We start from the raw sequence: 25199 nt of genomic DNA on the forward strand, positions 1-25199 counted from the left end.
TGCAAATACAATATATGATTAATGTGTGTGTGTGTGTGTGTGTGTGTGATCTTGTGGGGCCACCGCATTACTAGCTGTCCAAGGCTGCATCTGGCCCATGGGCTGCAGGTTTGACACACCTGCTTTAAAGTGTCAGCTCTGAAAAAAGGCTGTTTTCTGTAAGATTCAACTTAGGTTTCACTGGCTTCCAGTTCTACAACCTCTCTCTTGCCACGGGTTTTGGAGAAATTTATTACGTGAGAAACCACTTTTTAAGGGCACAAACTGCTTGTTTCTTGTGCAACCACAATGTCTGGTTTTAAAGTTGCAGGATTGAATGTGGGAGCAAGTAGGATCACTCTTCATAGGACAGTCTAAAAAAAAAATGCAGGCCTTTGTCTCATCCTGGGACCTTTCTTACATTAGATCTGAGAACAAGGGTGGAGAGTGGGTGGGCGGGCGTTCATCAAATTCTGAGTGGGCCCGGGGAGATGCCTTTTCATTGTAAAATGCCTTTTCGAAAGACTTGGATCTGTCTGTGTGCTCTTTGTCACATACAGATCAGGCTTATTTAAAACAAAGGCCTATTGACCTTCCTAACCCCTTCTAGGCCTGTGGCAGCTTTCAGGATTCATTGTTTGCTTTTAAGTGGGTAGGTGACACTTCTCGCCTCTTTGGACTTTCAGTTATCTTCATTCATCTTATCAACAAATAAGAGAGGCTTCCTTTTATTTTTTCACCCCCATATCCCGCCCCAAATCGCTTTGCCTTTCTCTGTGGGCTGCTAGTTTCAATCTCCAATTAGATTTTAAAAGTTAAAAAATACATGTTATGGACATTTGAAGGCTGTTTTCAGCATTCTGTATCTTTTTGCTTATTGGGATGCTGTTGTCTTTTTTTTTAATAGGAGCATTTACATGAGGGCTTATTCATTGATGTATAATATCAAAGTTTTTCTTTTTTTTCCCTGTTACATACATACTATTATTAGAAGTATTGTTCAGTTTTCTTTTGGGAAGAATAACATTGTGCAAAGCACAGAATAAGGAGTAGTAAACAAAAGAAATTAGAGGTACCAGATTAGAGAAGAAAAAAATCCTTCTAAATATCGAATTTAAACAGCACTTTAGAAATGCTCTGTAACCTCAGTCCATTTTCTTCTAGGTGAAATCAATAATTGTGCTATTCTGTTCATTTCTCAGTGATTGTTCACTTCTCTATTTCAGCTGAACCAATGCTTATGTAGCTTGCTACTATGAGAACTTTAGCTAATATCTAATGAAGTCATTTTTTTGTTTTATTTTTTTGGACGTTTCTCAGTCTTCCTGAAATTTTGTTAGAAACTTAGCCTCATTCAAAATTTGTACCCAATCTACTGTTTTCTCAGTAACTTTAATGACAGGCTGCGTAACTTATCCATCTCACTTAATGGTTAGTTGTTCCCCATGTTGTTTTCACACATACAGGCTTGTTTATTTTCACTGCTGTGTTTCCTTTCCTTCAGCAAAGTGAGCTGAACTCCTTCCTGTGGACTATAAAGAGAGACCCGCCATCTTACTTTTTTGGTACCATTCACGTCCCTTATACTCGAGTCTGGGATTTTATCCCTGAGAATTCTAAGAAAGCCTTCCAGGACAGTCATATTGTCTACTTCGAGCTGGACCTCACTGATCCCTACACAATCTCTGCTTTGACCAGTTGCCAGCTCCTACCACAGGGCAAGAACCTTCAGGATGTGCTCCCCAGGGACCTCTACCGCCGACTCAAACGCCATTTGGAGTATGTCAAGCTGATGATACCTTCCTGGATGACTCCAGATCAACGAGGCAAAGGCCTATATGCAGACTACCTCTTCAATGCTATTGCAGGCAACTGGGAGAGGAAAAGGCCTGTTTGGGTCATGCTAATGGTGAATTCTCTGACTGAGGTGGACATCAAGTCACGGGGTGTACCTGTTTTGGATCTCTATCTGGCTCAGGAAGCAGAACGCCTCAAGAAGCAGACAGGTGCAGTTGAAAAAGTAGAGGAACAATGCCATCCATTGAACGGTCTCAATTTTTCTCAGGTAAGGATGTTCAGACTGTTTTTTGATAGACATATGAAATACTTAATCTGTGCTCTCATAATTCTTAGCTGGTAACCTTTTCTTAAAGGAACCTGAAGAAGCTAGAACATTAGGTCAGCTTTTTATCATTGAATACCTTCGTCTAATATTATAAAAGAAGGAAGCAGATCAATAGCATAAATGTTATAAAAGTAGAACAGAAGGTTCAGTCCATATGACCATGCTTTTATTAAAATCCCAGCAAAATAAACATATCTCCTGTTTAAATAGTAATATATTTGTTCTAGGAATACAGTGTTGTATTTTTTATTTTTTAATTTAAAAACACTTTTTACACACGTATTTATAGTTACTTTTTCTGTTCAGGCTTGAACTGTTTCACATTTCTCCTGCTGTGACTCTGCAAACGTGTACAGATCTGTCAAGTATTTGTTCTAAGCCAAATGTGTAAATTGAGATCCCTAACACCTTTCTGTTTAACGAACTAGAGTTGCAAGCAAGTTTTTTTTTTCCTTTTTAGTGCATGATTTGGATTTCTTAAGAGAACCTTGTTTTACAGCTTTTCATTAACGCCAGGATGATTAATGCAATATATCGACTGCAAGTCCTTCATCACAGGCCATTTGGGCTAGAAGTGATGAGTATTGGAATTCAATAGCATCTTGGTTAGGAAAAAAACCTAAAAATAAAAAATATTTCTCTTGATTAGCCAGCCAAGAAGAGAATTTGGAAGGCTGGTGAAGCATATATGAGCATACTTGATATGTAATCACAGCCAATTAGCATGACTTGACAAATGTATTGTTATTTGATTATTATAGTCACTCTGAGGGCTGTGCAGCACTTTAAATGGCAAAATATAGCACCTGTCTGCAATCCTTTAGAGCGGGCCCATATCTTCTCCCAAATTTGCAGTTTCTAACCATGGCTGCAGTGCAATTCCAGCTAAAAATAGATTTGGGTTAGAGAGTTGCAGACAAGTGCTGTGTATGCACTTCTATGTTCACCAAACCACCTTTTTGCTTTCAAATCCAAATTGCTGCCCTATTGTTGGTGCTGGGTGCCTTACCACTAGGGACTTAATGGGGATGTTTGAAAAGATACATGTAATTCCAACAAACATTTAAGAAAGGATTCAGGTTATGGAAAATGTCTTAGAATGCAACATATTGGAATGGATATCTTCACTTCTCATTTAACCCCGTTAAACAAGTACAGCTTGTAATGCTGTTGCACGAAAAACCTGGGGAAATGTTAACATTGTATATCTGGTAAATGATGCCTGAAATTGTTGCCATTCCTTCTATGGAAGCAGCATGTTTGGAGTAAGTTGAAATGTTTAATGTAGGCCCATCCTCTGTTGCTTTGAAATTAAGTACACTAAAAGTGCCTTACCATGATAACAAAATGGCATACAGTAGAGCCTGGAAACAGCCACTGATGATATGATTATCAAAGAATCCCAGGCTTTCACATAAATACTTTTGTCTCTAGTGGTTTTGAAAAAGCCTTTCAAATTGCCTAAAATGTTAGACACGCTCTTCCTGTCCTTGTTCTGCTAAGTTCTGCAAGAGGTTGATACAGCCTGAAAATCTGCATTCATGGACATCTGGATAGTTCTAGGTCATAAGTGAAGGCTCTTGATATTATCAGACACAGTTTGTAATAAACCAAAAAGAGAAAAAATGTGTAATTTTGAAGATTCTTTTTTTTAAAAAGGAAATATGCGTGATCCCCATCCCCTTTTCCCTAAAAGAGCTATCTTGACCTTTATATTGCTTCCTGGACAAGCATTTGTCTTTTGCTCTAGTTCAATGTTTTTCAAACTTGGGAACTTTAAGTTGTGTGGGCTTCAAATCTAGTTTGAGCAGCAGTCCTTCCTTGCGTTTCAAAAGGTGAGAAAAAGAGGATTAGAGTTTCTTAGATTGTCTTCATATATATGCTCTTCAAAGGAACTTTAAGCCCAAACCTATAATAGTTTTACATTATAGTGAAAATTCATCCAGGATAAGAAAACATTGACAATGGTATTTAGGACCTAGGGTATTCTCTACGAAATTTAATCTAGTATTCCATATATAACATGCTCCAGTTCCCATGGGTGAAGTAAGGGAAGACCTTAGGCCTGAAATCTGAAGATTTTCCATGGAAAGTTGCTAATGGGTTATTGAAGAGCATATAATTTCATTTTGTTGTAAAGAACAGTTTTGTTAATAATCAATTAAATCAAATAATCAATTATTTGTTAATAATCTGGTGAGTCTGATAGCAAACCTATGGCATGATTTTCAGAGGTGGCACACAGAGCCGTCTCTGTGGGCTTGCGCACCGGCCTGCTGGTCTTCCGGTTTCCAGCGCTCCGGTGCACGCGCATTTCAGTTTGGGCACTCGGTGCTGAAAAGGTCCGCCATCACTGGTCTATGGTATCAAATTCATAACCTTTTGGATGGGTGGAAGGCACACTTCCATTTTCATAATACAGGTAGTCCTTGACTTATGACTACAGTTCAGCCCAAAATTTCTATTGCTACGTAAGACATTTGTTAAGTGAGTTTTGCCCCGTTTTATGACCTTTCTTGCCACAATTGTTGTGAAACTCAGCTTATCATTTTTTTTATTCAGTTATAAAATATTATAAGATATAAAATACAAAAGTAAATAGGAAAACAGTGGAGAGGAAGAGGGGAAAGAGAAGTGTGGAAGGTTAAGAAGAAAAAGAAGCATTGACTTCTGACTCTGTTGCAGTAAAATAAGGCATTAACAATTTTTTGCTTTTTTATAATAACATGAACAAGTCATTTCTATAAAGATCTATCAATCTACTCGGTAAAATCTACCCTATTTGCCACAGTTGTTCAATGAATCACTGCAGCTGTTAAGTGAGTAACATGGTTGTTAAGTGAATCTGGCTTCCTCGTTGACTTTGCTTGTCAGAAGGTCGCAAAAGATGGTCACATAACCCAAGGACACTGTAACCATCATAAACATGAGCCAGTTGCCAAGTGTTCGAAATTTGATCACGTGACTATGGGGATGCTGCAATGGTCGTAAGTGTGAAAAACGGTTTTAAGTCACTTTTTTCAATGTTGTTGTAACTTTGAATGGTCACTAAACAAATGGTTGTAAAGACTACCTGTAGTGTTATCATCTTGGTACTATACATAGTTTGCAATGCTGCTTTTAAATGAAGATATTCCCACAAGATAACGGCATTTACTTAATTATAGATCTGAATAGATATGAAAGTATTGAGCTCTTATGTCAGACAGGGTTGGTCTGTCTTTGGCAGTGTTTCTCAACCTTGGCAACCTTAAGATGTGTGGACTTCATTTCCAGAATTCCCCAGTCAGCATGGTTTCTGGTTTCCATTACAATTATCTTTTGACGGTTTTATCTGCTGAAGATCTATTGTACTTCTGGAGGATCACAATGTATTCCAAGATGCTTTCCCACTTAATGTGGCCTATCAGTCCAGTTATTTCAACTTACCATTGCTTCAAATTACCTAACAGGGCTTCAGGGAACATACATTTTCTGAGTATTCAGAAAGCATACTTGTTGCCTGCATTTCAAAGCACAACTGAAGATTACATTACTAATTTTTACAACTCACATTAAAGGAAAACTATTTTCTCCCCAGAAGGGGAAAATCATCTTAGATTTACTGAGAAAATAGTACTGAAGGTAGATAGTGCCACCTTTCTAATGGATCTTTCCAGACGGTGAATCTACGTTCTTTGAACACCAGAGGGCACATTGAAAATAGCGTGTACAAGCTCTTGAAAGCACCCATTCTCCACACCTTTACCATTGTTATTCATAGGAAGTATATTCAGTCTGTTGCTACCTTTTAACATGGGAAATTATGGGTGCAACAATCTTAATCAGTCAAAGCAAATAACACATCCAAGGCTTATTGTTGTCACGTATAACAAGATACCTGGTTTCAGCATTCTAATTTCATGAGAATGATGGTCTCTTATTATCCAACACATGTATTTTCGGAATGAGTATGACAGATAAAATTACAGCATTTTGTGAAGGTTTCATAAAACAAATTACAGACATGATTTGGTTTGATTTAAATTTGCACTCGCTTTCTGCCATTTCATTGTGGAATCAAATTTCTTGCCTCACAAATGTGTCTAAACAATAACCAAATTCATATCAGATCTAATTTTTATCTTCACAAGAAATTCGAGTAAACTCTGATCACAATATGTTTTAATAGCTTCTTCCCCCCACCCCATGTTCGTTTTATATTATTAGAAATCATGACAGAAGATGACACTGAGCTTTATAGGATTAATGTTCCGAGCCCTGTTTCTGACAATTTTTAATTTTTTCCTTTTTATTAAATATTTGAAATAACCCCAATAGAATAAATAGCTAAAAAAAGAAAAAAAAGATGAAAGGTTGTAGATAAAAGAATAAAATATCAATAAATATGAATCTTGAATCATGAAATCATGAATCATGAAATATGTTCATTGAAATTATGAATCATGAAATATGTTCATTGAAATTATGAATCATGAAAGGTGAAATTCATTATTTCATTAATTCATTAATTGTGCAGAACTAGGTTTATTATATCATTTAAAAAAACAATATAAGAAATTAATATCACTATCATATTTTCATAATGTCCTTTGACCATGCCTTTTTATAACAGATTAATTTTGTAGAAATGATGTAGAAAAAACATCATTCAGATCTGGTTTCTACTTTCCTGGCTATCAATTTCTCTACAACTGTTTGCAGTAATTTTTTAATAAATAAATAATAGGTTTGCATTGGCTAATTCCTTACCATTTTTTTAAAAATCCCTTTTTATGACTCTGTAATCTCTTAATTCAGGATAGAGTCATCGGGATGATTTGTTTGGATGCAACTGAGCATTTACTGGTCGGATACCCTTCCTGATGCCATGTGGAATTCACAGCAGATATTTTTTCTTTATGCCTAGGAGATAAACATCTGCCACTACCTAGGATTGAACTCTCAACTTTCTCAGTGGGAGGCAATTGTCTTCACCACTAGACCACCATACCGCTCATACTTCCTTACCGTTTATTTAAGCTTATACTTGTATATCATTATTACTGTTGAGTCAATGGTTTAACTACCTCAGCGTTTAAGTACACATAGTTTTTGAAGAGAGTTTTTTATGGGATCATCCCAGCGGTGAAATCCGGCCAGATCTATCCGGCTCGCACGAACTGGTAGGGCCAGCAGCAGGAGGCTCTCCCCACCCGCTGGAATGTTATTACATCCTGTTTTTTACCTTCTGCACATGTGCAGAAGACGCATGCACGCTCACATTTCCGAACCGGTAGCAAAAGTAAGTGCATTTCACAGCTGGATCATCCTGCCAGGCATTATGGGATTTGGAAAGTGTTATACATCGTCATGTTTATTTATATACCATCAAATGCATTTGATATTTCATTGAATAGGTTACAAAATTTAGGTGATCACCATTTGGGCATAATATTTATGCTTGCAAAGGTGCAAAAACATCATGCATTACAGAATATAAACCACTCTGTCTTGCAAATATTGATACCCTAGCAGAATTATACTTTTGGCTCCAGCCAGACAAAATTGATCTCCTATGAGAAAACACAGCATTTATGTTTCATAATCAGTCTGCTGTAGAGATATGATATTGCCTTCCAACTGCAGGAACTTGTATTACATATTTCAATTGCTTTCTATGGTGGAAGACAATTTAAATTGAATAGGCTGAATTCAATCCAATCCAATCCATAATGTTCATTTTCTACATTTGGAGGTTTTCAGTTTGGTTATGACAGGCTCTGATTTAACTCATTTTAACAACCTGGGGAAAAATACTTAGATATTCTTCAGTAGCAGGTGAGAAGATTAGCACTAGAAAACACTTTTCTAAAAAGAGCTATAGTTCTTCAGGTTTTGCATTAGAGTTTTAAATTAAATAGCCTGTATCTAGCATAACCGGTGACCAATTAAGTATTTGATGGAAGTATTTTTTTTTCTATATTTGGTAATGAATTTTACAGGCATTGAAGAAAGGAATGTGCAAGACGATCCACACCTACTTATCCACAATCCACCTAATTGGCTGGATTGGATCTGAGTGTGAAAAATGTTTAAGCTAAGGATTTGTTATAACCTCAGCCCTGGCATATACTGGTGTTAAGGAAGATTTATATATCCAGCCTTGTAAATTTCTTAAGAGGTTTGTTGCTTTGCTATAACAGGATTAACTGATTGTTACATGTGGCTAGATTATCTCTTAATAAAAGGTGAACTCATTCAGACGTTCGCCCTTGCACAGTGGTCTTTAGCTGGTGTTGAGAAGAACATGTCTTTCAAAATGTCCTTTTGTGTACTTGTGTTCTGTTTGCTTTAGAACAGACAGTTCTTTGTAGGCTGTGTTCATATACTTAAGAATAAGACTTAAAATATTGATTCTTCAAGTATGCACCGAATCTGAATCAATCTGTTTAATCCTGTCCTGGACATTCTAATGAGACCTGACTTGTTTCACTCTTTTTCTTCACCAAGAGAACCCAGGGAGATATAAATCTTGATTCTAATAATACCTAAAACACCTATATTCATCCTGTCAACAAATCATCCTTTGTGGAAAATTATTCCATCAAGTTTAGAATTCTTTAGAGGGCGGGGTGGGAAATAGGACAAACTTCAAAACCTGGGAGGACTTTGTGTTGTACTTTTTCAAATAGTCTCAATATACTTGGAAGACTTTGCTACACTGGAAAAGTCTGCCCTAACAGAACGTTACAAAACCTTAACTGCTTATTATTTGAGTTTTCCATACTAGAAAATGACGAGGATTAAATTTGACATCTTCTACATGCCAAAACATAGCTCTGCGTGTAGAATTTAATACCTTTATTTCTCTAGCCAGAAAACCAGGCTTAGGAAATGTTTCACTATTTCAGAAAATCTCTGAAACAAAATCTTTTTTTCTCTCCTCATTAAGAAATACTTAGACTTGATTTGCCTCTGCCTAAAAGTTTATCCTTTTGATGTGATTGTTAAGTTACAGAGTGTCCTTTCAGAATACTTAAAGGTTAAATTACAGGTAGTGCTGACTTAGCAACTGTCTTGGACAGTAACTGTTTGCAGTTATGACAGTGATGAAGAAGTAACTTTGTGACATATTTATAACTTCTAAGGTCTGTAAAACAAAGGAAAGCTGAAGTACGATCATAAGCACAGTTGTGATTTCACTTACTGACCGCTTTGCTTAATGACTGAGTTGTTGGTCTCATTTGTGGTTGCTAAATGAGGACTACCTGTAATGGATTCATTTGAGGGCTGCTTTGTGATTGCAAACATTGCCAAAAGATTAAAACCCAAAGTGAATTCTGGACAGTATTAATTTGAGGTCATTTTCTATTTCTGACATATTCTCAACAGCCAAATTGGAAGAGAAATAAATGTGAACTAGAACTTTCCTATGTTATTTAGTGAGGTTTTTCCCCAGCTCTTTACATTTCTGAAACATCCACACTCAAAATAATAATTGCAAAAATATAACCTCTTTTTGTTCTAGTGACAGTATTTTTCCCATTTGTCAAACCTGTTGTGTTCAATACAGTGAAACATATTTTTTTTTTAGAAATTCTTCTAAATTGTCTTGTTATCACAGTGAACTTTTTTTTTCCAGTTGTCAATTTGTGTGGCAAATGCAGAACCTAAAATTGGCTTATTTAGTTGAAAGCTCTCAAGAGTTAGACAATGATGACACAAAATTCAAAATTTGGGATGACTAAAACTGAAGCTGTCTGATACTTTAACTTCTAACTCAGTCTTACTAGTTTGTATAAGTGGTATGAAATACATTTACAAATGTATTCATGAATTCCTATATCTCAATTTTGCATCTGTGTGCAGATTTGGTTGTTCAACAGCTGGCCAATTCTGTCTCTGAAGACAATTTCTGCTGCTGCTGCTGCTGAGATTTCAGAATCATTAGGATCCTTTAAAGGGCTGTTTTGAGCATGTCAGGGAAGCTGTCAGTTTGCATTAGTAAAGACGTGCCATCTGCACAGTGGCTCATAGTTCCTGCTACTTGGAGTGTGATGTTTTCATAACTTCCAATAATTATGAGCTTGCTCAGGACTGCTTGATAAAGACTCTCTTGTGTTCCTCAACTTGCCACTGGTCATGGCGTGTGATCACAAGCCACTGCTTGTCAAATTTAAGTTTCTTTTTCTGTCTCTTCCTCTCCCTTGCCCTCCTGCCCTAAGTTCCTAGAGATTACTTTTCATGAGATCCGGTGTTGGCGCAAAAGGACATAGTTTGCCATCATTCTGGAGCTGATTGCAAAGAAATAGCTACCGTAGATGACTTTTTCTCCTAAAATGTCTGGGAAGAGTCGAAAAGTTCCTTTCCAGATTACATTCTTCCCGGCAGGAGAGAAGGAGTCCGATTCTGAATTTAGGGGACTTAGACTCAAAACTTAGTTTCAGTCCCATCTCCATGACACTTTCAGAAAAATCTGTAAAACAGGCTAGAAATAATTCTACAGTTTGATTCTCTTTAAAGTGGGTGCAGCCTTACTGGAACCTGTAAAAAGGAGAACCCTGTAGAATGTGATGTGATTTCTAGGCCTTCTTACGCCTTGAGGAATGTCTATTGAGATACTCGGTCATCCAGGTCATCGTTGTCCCAAAGGTGCTTTTTCAAGAGGCAACTGGGCTTTCTTGTTTTACTTTGAAGATGTTTCACTTCTCATCCAAGAAGATTCTTCAGCTCTGAGCTGAAAGCCCAGTTGCCTCTTGAAAAAACACTTTTGGGACGCCTTGAGGAATATTTATTTATTTATTTTATTTATTTATTAGATTTCTATACCGCCCTACTCCCGAAGGACTCAGGGCGGTGCACAGCCAGACAATAAAAACACATACAATACAAAATTTAAAAAATAGAATAAAATCAAATTAAATAATTTTGGCCCCGACAAATTTAAAACCCCAAACTTTTAAAACCAATTTAAAATTGAATATATAAATACTAAAAGATATTTAAAATTTTAAAAATCTTTTATAAAAGAGGGGGAAAATTAGGCCAGGCCGGCCTGGTGAAATAGTAAGGTCTTTAAGGCGCGGCGGAAGGTGCGCAGATCCGGGATCCTCCGTATCTCTGGGGGGAGCTCGTTCCAGATAGTAGGTGCCCCCACAGAGAAGGCTCTCCCCCTGGGGGCCGCCAGTCGGCATTGTTTGGCTGACGGCACCCGGAGGAGCCCCTCTCTATGGGAGCGTACCGGCCGGTGGGAGGCTATTGGTGGTAGTAGGCGGTCCCGCAAGTACCCGGGTCCTAAGCCATGGAGCGCTTTAAAGGTGGTAACCAAAACCTTGAAGCGCACCCGGAAGACCACCGGGAGCCAGTGCAGCTCGCGCAGGAGAGGTGTTACATGGGAACGCCATGTCGCCATAGTTTATTGTAAATTAAACTATTGCTTTTATGGTTCTTGAGTTGTCTATGGTTTTTGTCTAGCAACTACTTTTGCCTTATTTATTGACTGATTAAAAGAAATCAATAGGATGGATAAAATTTAAAAAATGCATGCCAGCAACTTGGGTTTCCAGTGCTACATAAAAATGTCATTGACCATTATCTTTCCTGTCATAAAAACTTTATAGCCTGACATGAATCGATATCAGCTTCAAGCTCATAGGTTTTTCCACTTCCAAGATGCCTGCAGATGCTTACATTACTGAGTTAGGTGTTTAGGATTTCCAGACAGAGCCGGAGGCCTCCAGATGGCAGTTGAAACAAGTAGCAGCTCTTCAGACTAAGCCTCATGTCATATCTACTGATTGTGTAAACTGAGATAATGTAAATGAGCGAACAGGTCATTTCCTAGCTTCATTTCAGGTTTTAGTGGATTAGTCAATAATAAATATATCTGTTGGCTGCAAGGAGGTTGACAAGAAATTCTGATTGGATCGTTTTGATAGAACGAATTTGGAAGTGTTTGAAACAATTTTTTTTAAAAAAATAGTCTTGGATTCTCATACTGATTTTAGCCTTTATTTGGATTCAGTTTATATTTATGGAAGGATGTCATAGTCATTGGTGGCACAGTGGCTCAGCGGTTAAGTTGCTGGGCTTGTCAGCTGAAAAGGCAGGTTTGAAACCCGAGCGCCACATGACAGGGTGAGCTTCTGTCCTTGCCCCAGCTCCTGCCACCTTAGCAGTTTGAAAGCATGCAAATGTTAGTAGATAAATAGGTACCACCTTGGTAGGAAGGTAACAGTGCTCTGTGATGTCATGTTGGCCACATGACTGCATAAATGTCTCTGGACAGCGCTGGTTCAATAGCCTTGAAACGAAGATGAGCACCACCCCATATAGTCTGCAATAAGTAAAATCTGAAGGGACTTCTTTTTTTTTTTATTGTAGCCATTATATGGAATTTTCTAGTAGAATTAGATCAAACGTTAGGAATATAATTACACTTGCTATTGGGAGAACATATATTTAGGAAGGATTTGTGATTTGGATTGATTAGATTACAACGTAAGCCAAGTAGTAAGAGTCCTTGATGGCAGTACAGAAATGACTTCTGCAAATGACCACATCCTTTTGCCTCTTCACAACCTCTTTTTTTATACTCTTGTATAAAACTTAGAACAATGACTAAAAAAAAAACTGGCTGTAAATAAGAAAGACAAAGAACATCCCTAAAAACAGCAGAATGACTGCGAACATCTGACCTACTGCACTTCTATCTTTCTTGATATTAGTTATTGATTGTAGCGTTGCAAAGATTGGCTGGTTTCTCTAAAAGGAAAAAAATTGAAAGAGTTTCTGTGTCTGAATGCCCTGGGATGATCATAACCTCACTGCTAAATTTCATTTTGTGCTAAAGCCTTTGCTCTGGTTTTTTTTTTTTTTTTAAATACTGCCAACATTTTTTTTACTGTTTTGTAGCAGTATTGATCAGATGAATATGTTTCTATAATTTGAGGAAAAATGAGAAATTATCGGTGGACTGATCATAAAGGAAACACTGCCATTTTAATTATTTAATTGCCATGAGATGCTGATATTTTCATTCTGTCTGGTGGCCCAGTGATGTCCTAAATTAAGGTGACCAGACGTCCCGCTTTTGGCGGGACAGTCCCGCTTTTGAGCAATTTGTCCCGCGTCCCGCGGCGTTTCAAAAAAGTCCCGATTTTTCTTGAGCCCCAGCTGATGGCTAGAAGAAAAAAAAAACTGTTTAAACTCTTGCCCGGGGCTTCAAAGGGCCGCCCTACAGGCAATCAGTGTAAAGCAGTTTTTTTTCCCCCAACCGAAACCAGGGTCTTTGGTGCAGCGTGACAAAATGAGGCAGAGAGAGATTTATTTTTATTTTTATTTTTCCTCCCCAAAAAAGGTAGGTGAAAAACTGCAAACAATGGGAAATTTAGGAGGAGACTTCAAGATTTTAAAACACAAAGGAAAAAAAGCTGTATTTAACTAGGGAATTGTAATAATTGAGATACTATTAATTGTATATTGTGTTGAAAGCAGAAATGGTTAAGTTGTGGTTTGGAGGAATATATGGGAGAAATTATTTGGTTTATTATTATTGGTAAATATAATTAATTGATTTGTAAGAAATTGGATTGCATGGAAATAATTGGAATATTCATGTTCATATTGATTGATATACAAAAAAGATAGTTTTATAACTAATTGATTTATATTAAAATGTTGAATTTGTATTAAACAACTGTATTACATAATTACATAATTAAACAATGTGAGGATGGATATAAAAATAGATGATAATGGGAAGGGGTATAATATAGAATAGAAGGGAAAAATTGAATTTGATTAAGATTAGAGATGAGGATGAAGGGTAATATTGGTTTTTTAAAAAAATAGATGAGGAATAAATATGGCAAAAAGGAAATATAGAAATTGTAAATTTAATTGAAATGACTAAACGCTGTTTAAATTTGTGAACCAGCCAAATATTCTGTTCAAAGAAAATACATTGTATGTTTGTATGTGTGTTTCTAATTATTGCTATTTATTCATATTTGTTCTCTTTTATTCTTTAAAGTTTAACAATTCATTCTTTATCTTAATATCTTTATATTTGCTTGGGGTTGGCTTTCTTCCCTTTCATCTTTTTTATTGTACAGCAATCTTTCTCCTCAAACCTACCACCTCTCTCTTTTCTTTCCTTCTTACTTTCTCTTCCCCCCACCCTCTTTTTCTCCTCCCTACTTCCTCTTTCTTTCTCCTTCTCCTCCTCTCTTCCTCCCTCTCTTACCCTCACTCCTACTCTAATTTCCATTCCTTCATCCCTCTCTATTGCTGTAATCCTTTAATGCATATGGACTACTCAGAGGGCTGAAAAAGTTATTTTTGACTGGTCCTCACACTTTTGACCAGTCCTCGAACTTATGACTGTCCTCACATTTTACATTTTTGCCCTATCTTGTCATCATGGTGAAGAGAAGCAGTTGTGAAATGAGTGACATGGTTGTTAAGAATGCTGCATGGGCATAAATGTGAGGATGGTCATAAGTGTGAGGACCAGTCAAAAGTGCGAGGACCTGTCAGAAATGACTTTTTTCAGCTCTCTGGTTAGTCCTTTTGTGCATATGGACTACTCAGAGGGCTGAAAAAGTTATTTTTGACTGGTCCTCGCACTTTTGACCAGTCCTCGAACTTACGACTGCCCTCACATTTTACATTTTTGCCCTATCTTGTCATCATGGTGAAGAGAAGCAGTTGTGAAATGAGTGACGTGGTTGTTAAGAATACTGCACGGGCATAAATGTGAGGATGGTCATAAGTGTGAGGACCAGTCAAAAGTGCGAGGACCTGTCAGAAAGGACTTTTTTCAGCCCTCTGGTTAGTCCTTTTGTGCATATGGACTACTCAGAGGGCTGAAAAAGTTATTTTTGACTGGTCCTCGCACTTTTGACCAGTCCTCGAACTTACGACTGTCTTCACATTTTACGTTTTTTTCCCTATCTTATCACCATGGTGAAGAGAAGCAGTTGTGAAATGAGTGACATGGTTGTTAAGAATGCTGCACGGGCATAAATGTGAGGATGGTCATAAGTGTGAGGACCAGTCAAAAGTGCGAGGACCTGTCAGAAATGACTTTTTTCAGCCCTCTGGTTAGTCCTTTTGTGCATATGGACTACTCAGAGGGCTGAAAAAGTTATTTTTGACTGGTCCTCGCACTTTTGACCAGTCCTCGAACTTACGACTGCCCTCACATTTTACATTTTTGCCCTATCTTGTCATCATGGTGAAGAGAAGCAGTTGTGAAATGAGTGACGTGGTTGTTAAGAATACTGCACGGGCATAAATGTGAGGATGGTCATAAGTGTGAGGACCAGTCAAAAGTGCGAGGACCTGTCAGAAATGACTTTTTTCAGCCCTCTGGTTAGTCCTTTTGTGCATATGGACTACTCAGAGGGCTGAAAAAGTTATTTTTGACTGGTCCTCGCACTTTTGACCAGTCCTCGAACTTACGACTGTCTTCACATTTTACGTTTTTTTCCCTATCTTATCACCATGGTGAAGAGAAGCAGTTGTGAAATGAGTGACATGGTTGTTAAGAATGCTGCACGGGCATAAATGTGAGGATGGTCATAAGTGTGAGGACCAGTCAAAAGTGCGAGGACCTGTCAGAAATGACTTTTTTCAGCCCTCTGGTTAGTCCTTTTGTGCATATGGACTACTCAGAGGGCTGAAAAAGTTATTTTTGACTGGTCCTCGCACTTTTGACCAGTCCTCGAACTTACGACTGCCCTCACATTTTACATTTTTGCCCTATCTTGTCATCATGGTGAAGAGAAGCAGTTGTGAAATGAGTGACGTGGTTGTTAAGAATACTGCACGGGCATAAATGTGAGGATGGTCATAAGTGTGAGGACCAGTCAAAAGTGCGAGGACCTGTCAGAAATGACTTTTTTCAGCCCTCTGGTTAGTCCTTTTGTGCATATGGACTACTCAGAGGGCTGAAAAAGTTATTTTTGACTGGTCCTCGCACTTTTGACCAGTCCTCGAACTTACGACTGCCCTCACATTTTACATTTTTGCCCTATCTTGTCATCATGGTGAAGAGAAGCAGTTGTGAAATGAGTGACGTGGTTGTTAAGAATACTGCACGGGCATAAATGTGAGGATGGTCATAAGTATGAGGACCAGTCAAAAGTGTGAGGACCTGTCAGAAATGACTTTCCAGCCCTCTGAGTAGTCCCTATACACATAGCCATGGCCACCCGGTCACATGACCAGCTAGCCACGCCCACCCAGTCACATGGCCTCCAAGCCACGCCCACACAATAAGCCACGCCCACAATGGTGTCCCTCTTACCAATGTTAAAATCTGTTCACCTTACCCTATACACATAGCCATGGCCACCCGGTCACATGACCAGCTAGCCACGCCCACCCAGTCACATGACCAGCTAGCCACGCCCACAAAATAAGCCACGCCCACAATGTCCCTCTTTACCAATGTTAAAATCTGGTCACCTTATCCTAAATCCTAATTTGAGAATTTACTTTAAGTGTTTAATTTGCTTCATATCACAGGGATGTTTATCTAGGAGCCTGTCGGCATTTAAAGGGGATTTAATTGTCATAAAATAGTGGTTTCATGACTGCAAAGATAGAACGTAATGTTCATTTCAAAGCCTTGAACTACATGATAATTATAGAAAACCCTGCTTTTCAAGAAACATTGCAATGCGATGCAATGATCATATTCTTATTAGAAGATTATAAAAATTGAGACTAGATGGTACTCGTATAAATGCCAACAGTAACTTAACATTAAGTTTACCATGGGGATCGTTCAGTGTAGCTGTAATTTCTGACCCTTAAGCACGTAGTTGTAGGTTTTATGGATTGCTTCCTTAAACATTTATGAGAGAACTCTATTCCCAAGTAAAAATTGGTCTGCTGATCATGCCAAGTTAGAAAACTTGGCATCAGCAAATGGCGGCTGTCAGTTCCCTGACAACCTGGCAACACCTACTTTCTGGAAGCCACAATTTTTTATTTATTTAATGATGGCATGGAATAATTAGTATCTGTCTCTTCACCTCTTCAAGGTGAAACGCTCCAAATTTCACCAATTTGCTACTGTAAGAAGGGGCCCATGAGATAGTCTTTGCCAGTAATGCTCTACCCTCCCTAAAAAGCACTAAACTGGATATTGTGTATTTTATTGTGTATTCAGTTTTTAACAGAAATGCTTCTTGGATGTAACAGAACTATGGTAAACAATTTTTAGCCAATTTTAAAATATCATAGTGCAGTAATGGCAAACCTTTTCAGCCCCGAGTGCCCAAAGTGGAATAGACATGCGTATGTGTGCGTGCATGCGCCGGAGCGCCGGAAACCAGAAGACCACCTGGTCTTCGGGATTTTGGTGCTCCGGCACATATGAAGGCCAGCTGGCCAGTGCTCATGTGTGCACCAGAAATCCAAAGACCAGGTGGCCGGCGCGCATGCACACAAGGGAAACCAAAAGAGCAGCTGGAAACGGCAAGCGTGCCCACAGAGAGGGCTCTGCGTGTCACCTCTGGCATACATGCCCTAGGGTCGTGATGGCGACCCTAGTGGGATTTTTACTTCAATTGAAGCCTGGAAGGGTTGTGATTGTTGCCAAGGGGCTATAAATGGCGAGTAGTAATTTTTTTAAAAAAAAAATAAATTGAATAATTGAATGTAATTTTTTAAATTAAAATTTATTTTTTTAAATCAAAGAGAAAAAGAAATTGGTAGCAATTGGTTGGACTGTTTAAAGCATGGCAGATTAATCTCTACAGTCTTTGTTTCATCCAGAAATGCATTTGTGGTAGGCTTCCAGTTTTTGCAATGCAGCCAGTCCTATGGCAAGCATGTTTGTTAGTTGCAGACATGGCTTTTGGTGGGGTTTCTGCTGTAGGTGAAATTGTTTTATCCTTTTGTCTGAAAATTAGCTGCTCTAAGTAGATGTATGAGCAACGGAGACCCTTTTGAAACATCTGTTGTGGATAACTGCAGTGAGGAGAAAAACCATGTTTGCCATCATGCGAGACCTTTAAGTATTCAATACGAAAGTTGGAAGAGAATCTGCATGCAGTCAGTTGAGTATATTTAGAAGCATCCCTATGAATAGAAAACCTATGAATAGAAATAGTAGTATAACTTGGAGAACCTTTGTTCAGTGTTTAAGGAACATCCTTTCAGACATTCAACCTAACTGAACATAGGAAGACCAGAAGAGAGAGAGACGGGGGGGGAAACACTCCTAGAAAGGACTTTGATGATACAGTCCATGTGTCCAGCTCCTTATAGTCCATCCAATGGTTTCTCAAACATTTGGCAGAGTAACTGCATAAATGTCTGCAGGGGGTAAAAAGATAGATATCTGGATTGCTAATTTAGTCAAATATAGTCAACGGAGTACTTTCTTGAAGGGGAAAAGGAATAAAAGTGATGGGGAAGTCAGACAAAAAAGAAGTAGCTGACACAGTAAAAATGGAAAAGAGATCATCAGTGTATCTAAAAGATTCTGCTGTCTCTTGTGAAAAATAATCACCTTTCATTAGAGAATGGATTATTAGCATGGACTATAGGTGTAAAGTGGAAGATCTCATACCCTACATTAATTTTCTTATAATGTTATGGTTAAGTAAACTTTAATTGTTTGCAATCATTGGTCCTCTGAGCAAATGCAGAATAGAATAACCTTCCTCCCACATGTCTAAGAGACGACAAGAGTCCGAAAATGAACTTATTTGGAGATGAGATGCTTTCATTTTACACTTCGGGGTATCACCGCAGAGATTTTAATATTTGTTTAGCTGTCAGTGTAGGAGCTGACAAGGCTGAGCCCAAGGGAGGGGTCAAACTGGTCACAAGTCTCTTCTCACTCACAAGAGATTTAAGTCCAGCCAACCTTGAATTCCATTCTCTGTGGGAGCGAACCGGCCGGTGGGAGGCTATTGGTGGCAGAAGGCGGTCCCGTAAGTACCCTGGCCCTAAGCCATGGAGCGCTTTAAAGGTGATCACCAACACCTTGAAGCGCACCCAGAAGTCCACCGGAAGCCAATGCAGCTCGCGCAGGAGAGGAGTCACATGGGAGGGCCCCGTTGCTCCCATAATCCCCCGCGCAGCCGCATTCTGCACCAGTTGGAGCCTCCGGGTGTACCCCAAGGGGAGCCCCATGTAGAGAGCGTTACAATAGTCCAGACGAGAAGTGACGAGTGCTTGAGTGACCGTGCGTAGGGAGTCCCGGTCCAGAAAGGGGCGCAACTGGCGTATCAGGTGAACCTGACAAAAAGCCCCCCTGGCCACAGCTGTCATATGCCCTTCTAAAGACAGCCGCGCATCCAGGAGGACACCCAAGCGGGCCCTCTCCGTGGGGGCCAATGATTCGCCCCCGATAACCAGCGATGGCGTCAGCTGGCTATACCGATTAACAATTAGAACCAGGTTTTGATATTGGTTATTACATGGATAGTTCTTCAGCTCCAAAATTTGCACTCAATGATGGGTTTGGGATCACGCTTATTCAGACTACTTGTTTGGACAAGCCCTCCCACTCAAATCTTAATACTTTTATAAATACCGGGAAAGAAAGATGGAAAAACCCCTTCCTTCTCATGGATCTGCTCTTCTTGATTCATCAGCAATACACCGTCTGTTGATTTTTACAAAGTTCAGTTCCCATAAAGCTTGTAGCCAAATTGCCAAATTGCCAAATTGTCAGATTGTAAATTAATCTCAGAAAACTAAAGCAATTTAGTCCCATTGTGTACGCATGATAGAATAGAAAAGGGATATTAAGGTAAAATTATACTTCTTCCTGAATATGATAACTAAAAAGCATTTGATAATATGCAATTAATTTTAATGGAATGATTAAAAAAAAGACAAGCCATTAGGAATTTTAGTTTTAATTCCTACCTCCAAAACTTTATAGTCAAATAATTTCTTGGACATATTTTTAATAAAATGAGCAAGGTGTTTAGATTGTCAGTTGAGAGAGAAATGAGTCTCTGCAGTTCCTTACTGTGTTGGCTTAGTTTGTGTTATAAATGGGAAAAAGGCCTGAATGTATGTATTTTACTAATACTATTATTTTTTTTTAAATTAGATTTATATGCCGCCCTTCTCCGGAGACTCAGGGCGGCTTACAATGCGTTAAGCAATAGCCTTCATACTTTTGTATATTTTATACAAAGTCAGCTTATTGCCCCCACAAACTGGGCCCTCAATTTACCTACCTTGGAAAGGATGGAAGGCTGAGTCAACCTTGAGCCTGGGGAGATTCGAACTTGCAATAATTGCAGACAGCTGAATGTTAATAACAGGCTTTTAGTCTGTTGAGCTATCCAGGCTCCTAATTTATTAATAATAAATAATACATTATTAATTTGTTAATTGTATTAATATTTAAAAGATTGCGTTCCAGTCTGTTTACACTCAAAAGAGGAAACAAACTTCTTGTAAACATTTCCTGCCCAGACTATTGCAAGATTCACTCAGGATTGATAAAACCGGATTTTTCATGCTTACAGTGACACCTGCAGTATATCATAAAAGCTTCCTCAGTTGGAAATTGGAATGGATTTCTCTCACGACTCTTTTTTTGTGTGGTCAGATCTCTGATTGAGAAACACTCATTACTCACTTAAAACATGCTGCACTAATGAGAATATTGAGCATGTTTTACAGATTGTTCAGAGTTATTTCACAGATTTGTTTTTGGAATTGTTACTACAATTGCACAATGCACTTTCATCACCTCCAACCCAGTGAGATCTGTCACAGGTGATGCAGTGTGATGCATTCCAGGTTAAGATTGGCTGCACTCCTACCCAGTGGTGAAATGTAAAATTTGTTACTACCGGTTCTGTGGGCGTGGCTTGATGGGTGGGTGGGTAATGTGACTGGGTGGGCGTGGCCAACTTTTTTTTTTAACTTTTAAAAGCATTTTTTTCTACAACCTTAAGAGGTTGCAGAAAATAATGCTTTTAGAAGCCTCTGACGATCCCAGCTGAGCCACGTGATCATCAGAGGTTCTTTTTTTAACTTTTAAAAGCATTTTTTCGGCCGAAGAGGTTGTAGAAAAAATGCTTTTAAAAGTAAAAAAAAAAAAAAAGCCTCTGATGATCGCGCAGCTCAGCTGGGCATGGGGGTGGGGCAGGGATTTTTGCTACTGGTTCTCCGAACCACCCGCCCACTGCCATCACTACTGGATCGGGCGATCCGGTCCGAACCGGGAGCATTTCACCCCTGCTCCTACCTTGCTGCAGGACCCTGAGCTCCATTTCTTCTCTGCCCAATTTTTCCATTGATTTCCTTTTGTTTCCAACTTTAAGGTAGCACCCCATGAGTACTTCCCTTTCTTTTCACTAAAATGAATTTATACCTTCAATAAACATTTGATTTTTATTACAGGTTACAACAGTTCATTTAGTGACTGTTTAAAGTTATAACAGCACTGAAAAGAGGGACTTACGATTGTTTTTCACACTAAAGACTATTGCAGCATCCGTATGGTCACACAATCGCTTGGCAACTGACTCATATTTATGATCCAGTGTCCCGGGGTCATGTGATCCCTTTTTGTGACTTTCTGACAAGCAAAGTCAATGGGGAAGTCAGATTCACTTAACAACCGTGTTACTAACGTAATAACTGCAGTGATTCACTTAACAGCTGTGGCAAGAAAGGTCATAAAGTGAGCAAAACTCACTTAACAACTGTCTCAGTTAGCAGCAAAAAAGTTTTGGGCTCATTTGTGGTCACATGCTGAGAACAAGGACCACCTGTATTAGTGATTTGCTTAGAGAGGTTTTGTGTAATATAGTCTCCATTGTTTGTAAGTTAGCCAGCCTGAGAGTGAGTTGGGCAGCCATATATGCTCTTAGTTATCAAATTCAGGAAGAACTACAATTTTCCCTTAATATTCCTTTTCTATTCCATCATCCATACACAACAGGACTAAGTTGCGTTAGTAGTTGTAGTTTTCGCAGGTTAATTTACAATCTGACAATTTGGCTACTGCAAGAGAGAAAAGTTTTATGGGAGATAAACCTTGTCCAGCCTGCCACACATGCCATTTATTGTAACAGGCTTGGTCTTTTCCCTTTTATGTTCAGCTAGGGTATGTGTAATTTGTTAGCGGGGAATAATATTCACGTAGAGTGGCATCTGCTTCTGTAATGGAGCACAATATCTCAGCGGAACGAGTGGAGTCTCTTCATTGGTTGGCTGAGTTAATGGAAACATCAGTTGTAGCTCCAGCTTTTATTCCTTATACTGTATCACAATGCATGAGATTGTTTATCCTTCAAAATAACATCTAATGTTGAGTAAAGGCAGGGAAATGCACATGGCACAGTTCGTTATTATATAAACATTATAGTATAGGGGAGTTCTAGGGGACTTTGATGCTCCCTAGCTGTTTGGAGACCTCACAATCATTTAATGCAGTATTAATGCCAAGAATAAGAGCTACTTCCCAATATACAGCTGTTCCTCCTCTTCTTTTTCTTGAGGAAGAAAGAAGCTTAGGGGAAAAAATACACTGGAGAATGGGATGCAAGCTCCATTTTAAGTTAACTTTGAAATCAGCCAGGTTTAGAGTTTAGCATAGTAGTAATAATTAATAAGCACAGAAATTGACTGTTAAGTTTTAGAAGCCCATTGATTTTATTTTGCAGCTAATGTTTTTGATGTCAATTTATCCAGAAAATATCCTATATAAATATCCACAACTTACTGTACTTAATTATAATGGCTCCTTACACATCAATTGTATTTGATCTGGGAAAATATTTGAGTATTTTTTATAACAACTCCATTGGTTGAAATGTTATTAAAATAATTTGATTCAAGCAGGACATCCCAAGACTATGAACCCATTTATTTAACATATCTGTGTTATTTAAAAGATAGCTGGGCAATATTATATCTGCAGATTGTATTTCAGTTTTGTATTTCAGTTCTTAGAAATTATGTAGCAAGGATTCTATTTGAAAAATAAGTTTAGCAAAAATAAAATAAATTGAATGCTGAATGAGGGTACTATTCCCTGAAATGCTAGAGTCAAGCTCAGGTTGATGGCAGACATTTGTTGCATAAAATCTGGAAAGTTTGCCCATCTGTTTTGTTCAATCATATTCTGGAGGATTCTTCCTACAGCCTGTTGTCATCAAGGGCAATGTTCAGGTTATGCACTTTGCGAAGGGCTTCAAAAGCATCGGAGAGTCAGACGTAGAACATCTAAGGAAGCGCAAAGCATCTGAGTGAAGAATTCCACTTTTCTTCTTCTTGGTGCTTGGCACGAACCATTTCCATGACAAAAGAGGATTATTGACTTTCATAGCCATGCTGCCTTTGATTCAAGGATCGCTTTGATTTCAGGGCCGCAGCCTCTGCTTATGAGACACAGAGCCCTGTCTCCTGTGTGTGTCAGGTGAAGAGGGAGGCAATGAAGAAGTGGTCAATTGTTGCAAGTATTCCCAGTGTGAGGGTCTTGAGTGATGTGGCAGGTTGAAACGATCGCTGGGACAATGAAAGACAACCGACCGTTCCTCCTGAATCCGGGAAGATGTTCAGCTTCGGCTATAATTCACGGAGCTGAATGGCTCTCCAAACTGAGAGCTGAAAACAAATGCACACACATGCTCGTGCAGAGTGAGTGAGCGAAAGAGAGAGAGAAGATGAGGCAAAGGGATGGAACAGATGTGGGAGCCTTTGTTGAGAGGCCTCGGAGGCTAGCGGGGTGGCGATAGGCTAATTTGAGGCGCATAATGCCAGGTCCCTTTCATATGTAGAACAGCACTTTGATCCAGTCTGGATGAAAGTGATGGAAAGTGGAGAGGATGGCTGGGGATCTTTTGTCTTTGACAAAAAAGGCATCTGCCGAACTCTAACCCCCCCCCCCCTCTCTATGCAGCCTCTCTAGCAGGCGGTTCCAACAATGCTGGTAAAAGGGATGTGTCTCTTTCTTATCCCTCCGTTCCCTGACCAAAAACCCTTGTCCTGACAGCTGAAGAAATCCTAGCCAGGGGAAAAAAAAAAAAAAGGCTAAGCAGTATGTTGACTACAAAGCTTAATCATTTATTTTTCCACCGTACTAACATTTTCTCTGTTGTCAGCAAGGTCCAATGCAGTTGTTACATTTGTTCTCTTGGTGCATCCTTTCAAGAGAGACTTTGAAGTTGGCATGAATTCATTTTCGCAAGGAGGGGAGTATCGCTTGTGAAGAAAGAGAGAGAGAGAGAGAGAGAGAGAGAGAGAGAGAGAGAGAGAGAGAGAGAGAGAGAGAGAGAGAGAGAGAGAGAGAGAGAGAGATACTTGCGGCTCATAGAAAAGGTTTTTGAATGCCAGCACACTGCATAGGATAAGGGAGCAAAAATATACAGCCCATTCAGCATACTTTGCTTGAGAGTAAAGATAAAAGTAACGATGATTCCATACTTCGGTTAAACAGTGAATACTTTGGTCTTATCCTGTGCAGTGTGTTGGCAGTCAATATCTTTTCTGTTTGTAAGTAGCAATTCTACCTTAAGGGATGCTGCGTCAAAATTTAGTTTGGGGGGGCGGTGCTTTTCCTAATATTGAAAATGGTGGAATTGCTTGTTGAGAGAGATACAGATAGTCCTTGTTTAGCATCTGCCTTGTTTAACGACTGTTCGCAGTTATGCCAATGATGAAAAAGTAACTTTACGACCAGTCGGCGCATTTACAACCTTTGCAGGTGTGTAAAGCAAAGGAAAGCTGCAATAAATTCCTAAGTACAGTTTCAGTTAGCAACCGTTTCACTTAACAACTGAATTGCTAGTCCCAATTGTGATTGCTAAATGAGCATCAGCTATAACCAAAAAAGCTTCTGTGTTTGATTGTGGTAGCAGTTGCCTCTAAGCCTTATTTTTTTAAAAAAAGTATTTTGAAGAATGTATCATTTCTGTGTACAGGTAGTCCTCGACTTACAACAGTTTGTTTAGTGATCGTTCAAAGCTACAACAGCACTGAAAAAAGTGACTTATGACCGTTTCTCATATGTACGACCATTGCAGCATCCCCATGGTCACATGATCAACATTCAGACGTTTGGCAACTGTTTCATATTTATGACGGTTGCGGTGTCCCAGGGTCATGTGAT

The 25199-nt window shown here is 38.9% G+C and overlaps 1 protein-coding gene across 1 annotated transcript in view; it reads left to right on the forward strand.

Annotated features, from left to right (window-relative positions):
- Positions 1-25199, forward strand: part of TRABD2A (TraB domain containing 2A) — an 81035-nt gene that overhangs the window by 18690 nt on the left and 37146 nt on the right. Inside the window, exon 2 of the mRNA XM_070935457.1 lies at positions 1484-2044. Coding sequence (XP_070791558.1) covers positions 1484-2044 — 561 coding nt within the window. The remainder of the gene's footprint in view (positions 1-1483; positions 2045-25199) is intronic.

This window comes from Pituophis catenifer, unplaced genomic scaffold (assembly GCF_029215685.1).
Source record: "Pituophis catenifer annectens isolate HBS135680 unplaced genomic scaffold, rPitCat1.0.hap2 SCAF_2, whole genome shotgun sequence".
Taxonomy (NCBI): domain Eukaryota; kingdom Metazoa; phylum Chordata; class Lepidosauria; order Squamata; family Colubridae; genus Pituophis; species Pituophis catenifer.